The 7376-nt window shown below is 35.6% G+C and overlaps 1 protein-coding gene and 1 pseudogene across 1 annotated transcript; one reads left to right on the top strand and one right to left on the bottom strand.

Annotated features, from left to right (window-relative positions):
- Nucleotides 1–1537: 1537 nt before the first annotated feature.
- On the bottom strand, nt 1538–4425 carry LOC111882185 (probable GTP diphosphokinase RSH3, chloroplastic). Its single transcript, XM_023878539.3, has 5 exons — nt 3505–4425; nt 3229–3414; nt 2647–3107; nt 2073–2565; nt 1538–1985 (listed from the first exon to the last, which is right to left on the bottom strand). Exons 1-5 carry the CDS (start codon nt 4162–4164, stop codon nt 1719–1721), a joined length of 2067 nt encoding a protein of 688 aa, XP_023734307.1. The 5' UTR covers nt 4165–4425; the 3' UTR covers nt 1538–1718.
- A 1152-nt stretch (nt 4426–5577) lies between these two features.
- LOC111882663 (E3 ubiquitin-protein ligase SINAT2-like) lies at nt 5578–6201 on the top strand (annotated as a pseudogene).
- The last annotated feature ends 1175 nt before the right edge of the window (nt 6202–7376 follow it).

The raw sequence follows: 7376 nt of genomic DNA, 5'->3' as shown, positions 1-7376 counted from the left end.
TAATAAATCTCTCTCTCTCTCTCTCTCTCTCTCTCTCTCTCTCTCTCTCTCTCATACACACAAAACCCACAAGACATAAAATGCAATCACCCACCACCACCCTATTAACCGAACCATTTTTAAAACTGCTTGATTTGGTTTTTATTTTTGATAACCAATATCTAGTGGTTTGGCTTTGGTTTATATAAGATAACCGACCATATATTAACCAAACCGCTTTTATATATATATATATATATATATATATATATATATATATATATATATATATATATATATAAAAGCTTGACCAAGATAATAAATTTTTGTTGGTCTTTATTTTGCCACATCAAAATTTTACATTTTTAGTCCCTAAGAAAACTTTTGTTGATTTTCATTTTGCCATACCATTTTTCAAACTTTTACACTTAGTCCCTTATTAGCTGCCCTCTAAAAATGCGATCTTTCTGACTTCTAACTTCTTTTTCATGATGTTTCTACGATTAACAAAAAATAAATAAATAAATAAATAAAAACTGACCCAAAGTGAAGCCCAGGGTTTTTTACTAGATAATAATAGAAAATGAGGGGTAATTACTCATGAGGTCATGTGCTTGTGCGATTGTGCGGGAGTGCAACGGCCTTCTACCCTTCTCGGCTTCTCCCTGCTTCTTCAAACTTCATCGTCGGCAGTCCAATTGCACAATAGAAACGTCTCTTGTTCATCTCCTTCTGATTCGGATACTTTTTACCATCATTTTTCAGTTTTACTTCACCTCCTTTGTTTGTTCATCTATTGTTTGTACTTCACCTCTTAAACCCATACCCACAGATCATTACCCCTTCTTCTAATCCTCAGCCTATGCTATTTTTGAAGTCTTCATCAATTTTGAAGTCTTCACCAAGTTAAAGGCTTTATACTTAGCGTTATCTTGGCTTATGTTCGAGCTCTCTTCCAAGTTTTGACTTTAGACCAACATTTGGCTTTTATGTGTTGTTGCTTTGTTTCATCTTTGTCTATTACATATTGTATTCAATGTAGTTTTATATAATTTTAAGATTTTAATGCATATACTGGAAGTCTGGAATGTCCTAACCGAGGCTAATGGTTTAACGCAAATCATATTATAGCAATTCATTATGAATATATTTTCAGGAAATTCTACATGGAAGAAGCAACAAAAAATCAAAATAGGAGTTTAAGGATGAATCGGATCCCGTCACTGACGTTACTAATGAAAGCAATGAACCAGTAAATGAAGTTGGAAGCACGTGATCTTAGTGACCTCTATCATTGGGTTGTCTATTAATTCTTAGCAAAATCCTTGTAAAGTCTTTTAGTAAAAAACCTCAAACAACCCAAGTCACATTTTGCTTATAATTAGTCATTGATTTAAAATTAACCATGAGAGAATTCCAATTCACTATCAAAACTCACTATGTCGACTATACATGTCCAGTACTTTAATAAGCCCGATTGCATGGGTGGTTGTGTATGGCATGCTCTTTTCATGTTTTCATCAAACATTCTACTATCACAAAAGCTGAAAGAAGCATATACATATATATTGTTTTTCCATTTATTTTTTGGAAATTTGAAATTCACCTAACATAAATAACTGCTATATACAACATATTTACAAGAAACAATTAAATCATTTTCTATCTAGAGACTAGGGCTATGTAATGTAGTATTCTTACATAACTTCTTTTACAGTTATACACCATGGACATCAAGATCATCTTCCCCACCTGTTGGAGTTTGTTACAGAGAGACCCCTGTCATACATCCTCTGAATCTCCTCCCTGTACTCCGTCAATGACTTGTCTGGAATCCTTGGTGTCAGCTCCACCACATCCCCCATTTTCAGCTTACAACCAAGATCCCTCACTGGCTCATGGTTCACCCTTGGCCTCAACTCCTCCTTCACAGAAATAAACCTAGACCCACTTATGTTCAGAACATCCTTCACACTTGAATTTGCTGCCAACTCTTGCACGGACATCTGACACAAAACAAACACACATTCAAGAATCGAAAAAGAAGATGGAAGATTTTGTTCATATGATTTATAAATAAAAAAACTACCAACCTTATCATTCTCAATGATGATGACAAAAACAGGCCCCTCGGATCCACATGAAGGTTTATATGAATGTGGGCAATCTTCAGAATGAAAAGGGAAAGTACATGGAGGTTTATACTTGTACTCTTCTTGGCTCATATTCTCACATTGCCATGTCACTACCCATCGTGCCCATTCAACCATCTGGACTACAAATGAAGAGTGTTTACTTTCACCTTCTTTGTATCTCCAATGAGCAGCAAATCCAAATTCAGCCTGTGAATGCATTTCTTTTGTTCTGATTTGGACTTCAAGTGGAACTGAACCTTCACCCATTACTACTGTGTGTAATGACTGATATCCGTTGCACTTTGGATGTTTTATGTAGTCTTTGAACTTTCCAGGTACTTCAGACCACAATTTGTGAACAAGATCTAAGGCTTTATAGCACTCATCTTCATTTTCAACAATCAGACGTAGCCCATGAATGTCATGAATTTCATCCATTGCAAGCTTTTTCCTACAAATATATGCATACAATGTCAGGAATTATTGTATTTCAAAGATGGGGGAGAGAGAGAGATCAAAGAAGAAGACATACTTTAGCATTTTGCAGTAGATGCTATACAAGCTTTTGTGCCTTCCATATAAAACATGGTAAGATACAGATTCATCTTGAAGGGATTGTTTCAGTTTTTCTTCAGCAGAAGATACCATTGCCTCATTGAAGGATTTCAAAAGTTGAGAGGAGAGATCTTTGTGTTGATCTGGGTTGAGGTACTTGAAGCAGAGATTTTCTAACTGCTCTTTCCAGCTAGTGATTCCTAAACGGTTGGCTAGAGGAGCAAATATCTCCATTGTCTCCTTTGCAAATCTTTGTTTCTTACTCAAAGGTAATGCTTCTAGTGTCATCATATTGTGCAGCCTATCAGCCAACTTTATGAGCACTGCCCTTGCATCTGCCATTGCCAGGAACATTGTATGCAAACGATCTGCTTCCATGGTTTTATTTGCGGTATTGCTTTCCCGTGCAAGCTTGCTTAATTGGCTTAGCTTAGACACCTGTTGTGTAGATTTGCCAAAATCAGTCCAACAAGATTCGATTTTGACAGATAAAAGCAAGCATGAAGTAACACAAGATCTACAAAATAACAAATGAATATAACTAACTGAGATATCGTACCCCTTCAACAAGATCAGCAACACCAGCTCCGAAAGTTTGGAGAATATAATCATAGCTTATAAAAGAATCATCAAGTGTGTCATGTAGAAGACCTGCAGCAACTACAGTAGCATTAGCACCTATGGAAGCCAGCAAAACCGCAGTTTCCACGCAATGTTGTAAATAAGGATCCCCACTGGCTCGCATCTACATGATCAGTATACACCCAATTTAACACAGTGTAAAGAAGATTCTCGTAAAATTAAGTAAAAAAGTTGAACAATATGTAGTTAATACCTGCCCTCTGTGCGCCTTTTCAGCTTCATAGAAAGCTTTGATAACCAGATTGTCGTTAAAAATCTTGTGTTTTAACTGTGCATCCAATAGCAAATCCTTAGCGTAAGGCTCGGGATCTGATTCCTTAAGAGTAGTATCATCCATCATAAATGTAAGTTCCTCGGCGAAATCATCTTGCACTCGAGAACTCCGGGAATCATACTCCACACACGAGCTTAACGCGTGTGTAACAAAACCTTTAAACAATCGCTTACTCCCGGCACGAAGTGAACCATCTCTTTCCGGGGAAAACCTCAACGGCGATGTACTGCTCGACGAAACCGGACCTTGAAACACCGAAACCGGACTCTGATGGATATGATCTCGTTTCAAATACGATCCAAACGGAGCGTACGAAAACGAACTGCTCAGATCTTCACCTCCTCTCATCGACGGCAATTCTTCAGATCCGCCACCGGAAAAGCTTGAAGAAGACGAAAACAGCGAAGAAAGGCCGCCGACGGTTGGTTTTGACGACGAAACCGTCGCCGTAGACGAAGAGGAAGGACGGCTGCTTAGATCGAAATCGTACGACGTATGTGAGTTGATCTGACATGGATACGGAGTTGAGTACACACCAGTGGGAGGACTTGCGTACAGTGCAATAGTCGGAACCGCCATGATTGATTAAGCTGAAATAACTGTGCAGTTTATCAAACCCCTAGGGTTTTGATTTATGTAAACAAATCGGTTGACTGAAATTTCTAAACACGAAGAAAATTCAACAATAGAAAGAAACAAAATAGAAATCAAAATTAGGGTATGTACAGAGACGAGTTTTGAAGAGATTGGGATGAAATGAAAGGAAGGAAGAGAGATGTGGTTTCTTTTCTTCTTTCCTCTTTGTCGTAGGATAGATTAGATGATATTTTGTTCCTTCAAATGAATGAAGACGCCTTCTTTTAAAAATTAAATAAATAAATAAATTGAAAACAAGTTGCTCTCAATTTACGAGATTCTCCTTGAGGTGTACCTGAAATAACGGAAATCTTATAGATTACATTCTTTTATTCTTTTAACAATTTTTTTTTTTTTAAATGTTCGCTATAGGAATTTATGAAACTTATCTATACAATAATTTATTTGTAAGGATCGTTTATTAAATAATTTAAATTGATGTTTATAAGATTTGAAATTGTTATTTAGCGGACTTAAAATAATAAATAATTAATTTTGATAACTATATATAAAAAACAAACCGGCTAATTTATATATTTATATATATATATATACTAATTTTGAACTACATGATAAAAAGTTCTTGAATCTGATTGGCTAGATTTCTTTTTGTTTTTTTTGTTTTCTTCTTTTATTGTCTTACCGTCCATCGGACCATTAATGTTGCTGAACTATGATGGTGTATACGTGCTTTGATGAATTGTGCTCATAATTGATATGTGTTATTGTCTGCTTCCGCCTCCCATAACTTCCAATTACATTCAGACAACAGATCTACCACAACCCTTCTTCTAATTCCTCCACCGCCTCATCTGTTTCTCTTTTATTTGTTTTTTTGGTTGCCCCTATTGAAACCATTTCCGGTTACCACCTCCGTTTCGTTGCCATTAGTCGTCTGTTGCTTTATGGGTCACCTGCTCCAATTACTTTCGCTTCCCACTACTCGCTTCCACTCTTCTGTAATTTCAGAGGGCATTGTTTATGGTTACAAACACAAACGAACTGAAATTTGAAAATGTGATTCGATACCTGGATCAGGAGGGTTTCAGCGACTTCATGATACGTGGAATTCGTCGAATGATCTGTTGATTGGGAGACATACAGATCTGGTAACACCGTGAGTAGTGGTTGTGTTTGGGTACGCTCTTGCAATGCCTTCAAGGTGTTTGATGTAAGCCCTAATAATCCCCCACCCAAAATTACTACAACTCCAATCAATCGAATATCTGATCGAATTTTGATTTTGCAGATGAAAAGGTTTTATCAATCGAGCGAAAGTCAGCAATTGTTGACGATATCGGTTCTTTTGAGAGCAACAAAAATTAAGTGAAATCAGCAAATATCATAAAGATTCCAATGGCTCCAGGTGGAGGTGTTTGCAAAGATGTTATTGAATCTCGCCCTAAAATGTTGAAGTATGACGTGGCCATAACGAAAATGGATAAAAACATTACAAGGGTAGCTACTGGAAAACATGGAATACAATCAACAAATAGTGTTCATGAGCTTCTTGAATGCCCTGTTTGCACTACCTTAATGTATCCTCCGATTCATCAGGTTGGTTTCCTAAAAACAAATTTCACAAGAATTATCAAATGTTTATGAGTACAAATTTTTTAAGTTATTGTATTTGTTTTCTTTGTAGTGTCCAAATGGGCATACTTTATGCTCAAACTGTAAAGTTAGAGTGCACAATTGTTGTTCAACATGTCGAGTTGAAACGGGAAACATGCGATGTTTAGCATTGGAATGTGGACATGCATGATGGATGCACTTTCAATCATCGATATGTCAAATCTAATCCACATTAAGTTGAAAATGCAACATGGATGTTAACAGTAAGTATTTAAACTGATATCTTGGTTATGATAAGGGTATTTTCAGAATATGATTGCTTTTTGGATGTAAGTGTTCAATTGCTATGGAAGACAATTTTGTTTGCACTTTAAGGCATTCCAGCTAGGAATGATGGAGGGATGAATTCTCATAGACTTTTCACATTTGGCATAGGTATGTATGACTTCTTATTGATTATCCCCTATGTGGGTATATTTGTAATTTGTACATGTTAATGAATTCAAGATTTTTCACAGGGTCATACTGCAATCACTATTTTTTTCAAATGCTTGCACATGTGGAAAGAGGATGCTATGATGTTGCATATGATGTACGTCAGTCTCATCAACATTATGATGGTATATTTGTAATTTGCCCTTTCTTAAATATACAAAGAATGTTAAAAAAAAAAACTTTATTTTGACCAGATTCAATTAGTGATCGGTTACCAAAACAGTTAATCAATGCCTCATCTCATGTACTTGCAAATGTAACCATTGATGGCCTACAAACTCTTGAGTCACATGAGATACACTCCCTCATACACTTTTTGTATTCAATTCAATTTTTTAATAAAAGTTGACCCTTAATTGTTCAGTTTATTACAGTTATACCCTTTTCGTATTACGGACTCTTCTCGGCATTATCCCAGGCACAAAGTAAGCCATTTTCTTACTGTTTGCAAGTCATATAATTATGTGTTGTTTTATACTTTAATTTATTGATTAAGTTAAACTAAAATTAGGACATCCCCAACCCAACATCAAACTCATTTTTAACACCAAATTTGGTGTAAAATTACTCCAACCCAACACCACTTTGGTGTTGGTAATAGTAAAACAGCAAATCAGGTGTTATACAATCCATTTACATAAAATGCGGTTTTAAACTTCCAGTAATACAATTTGGTTCTTCAAGTTGAACGTTATGTATTTTTGTCTTTTTAATAAAACATAAGGATATGAATCTGAATTCTTCACCATCAGCCAAAGAATGACCAATTCATTAAACATATACTCAATGGAATTTAAAGAATTCCAATTCTTTTGATTTTGTCAACAAGACACAATTTTTTTTGGAATTTACATTCCGTGAGACTTATGTGCAAAAAGTGTGGAAGTACACAAGTACAAAAGTTTGACCAATACTGAATCATGTAAATAGTTATTCATTATCAGTATATTGTTTTCCATTGAAACAAATTAAAAGAAATCATTTCAGGAATTACCGAATTAACCTTGGTGTTGTCAATTAACCATAATGTTGTGAAAGATTAAAGAGCTGGAGATAGGTTAGAAAAAGATATTATACATATCGCG

Source organism: Lactuca sativa, chromosome 1 (genome assembly GCF_002870075.4).
Source record: "Lactuca sativa cultivar Salinas chromosome 1, Lsat_Salinas_v11, whole genome shotgun sequence".
Taxonomy (NCBI): domain Eukaryota; kingdom Viridiplantae; phylum Streptophyta; class Magnoliopsida; order Asterales; family Asteraceae; genus Lactuca; species Lactuca sativa.
The sequence above is the reverse complement of the archived record's forward strand: the minus strand, read 5'-3'. Positions and strand labels throughout refer to the sequence as shown.

Bases quoted from the DNA above. Each gene is read 5' to 3' on its own strand.
- LOC111882185 (XM_023878539.3), bottom strand. From the start codon at position 4,164: ATGGCGGTTCCGACTATTGCACTGTACGCAAGTCCTCCCACTGGTGTG. The intron at 2,566-2,646 runs GTATGTCTTCTT...ATATATTTGTAG, and splicing joins ATCTACTGCAAAATGCTAAA to GAAAAAGCTTGCAATGGATG. The intron at 1,986-2,072 runs GTTGGTAGTTTT...GTTTTGTGTCAG, and splicing joins TCATCATTGAGAATGATAAG to ATGTCCGTGCAAGAGTTGGC.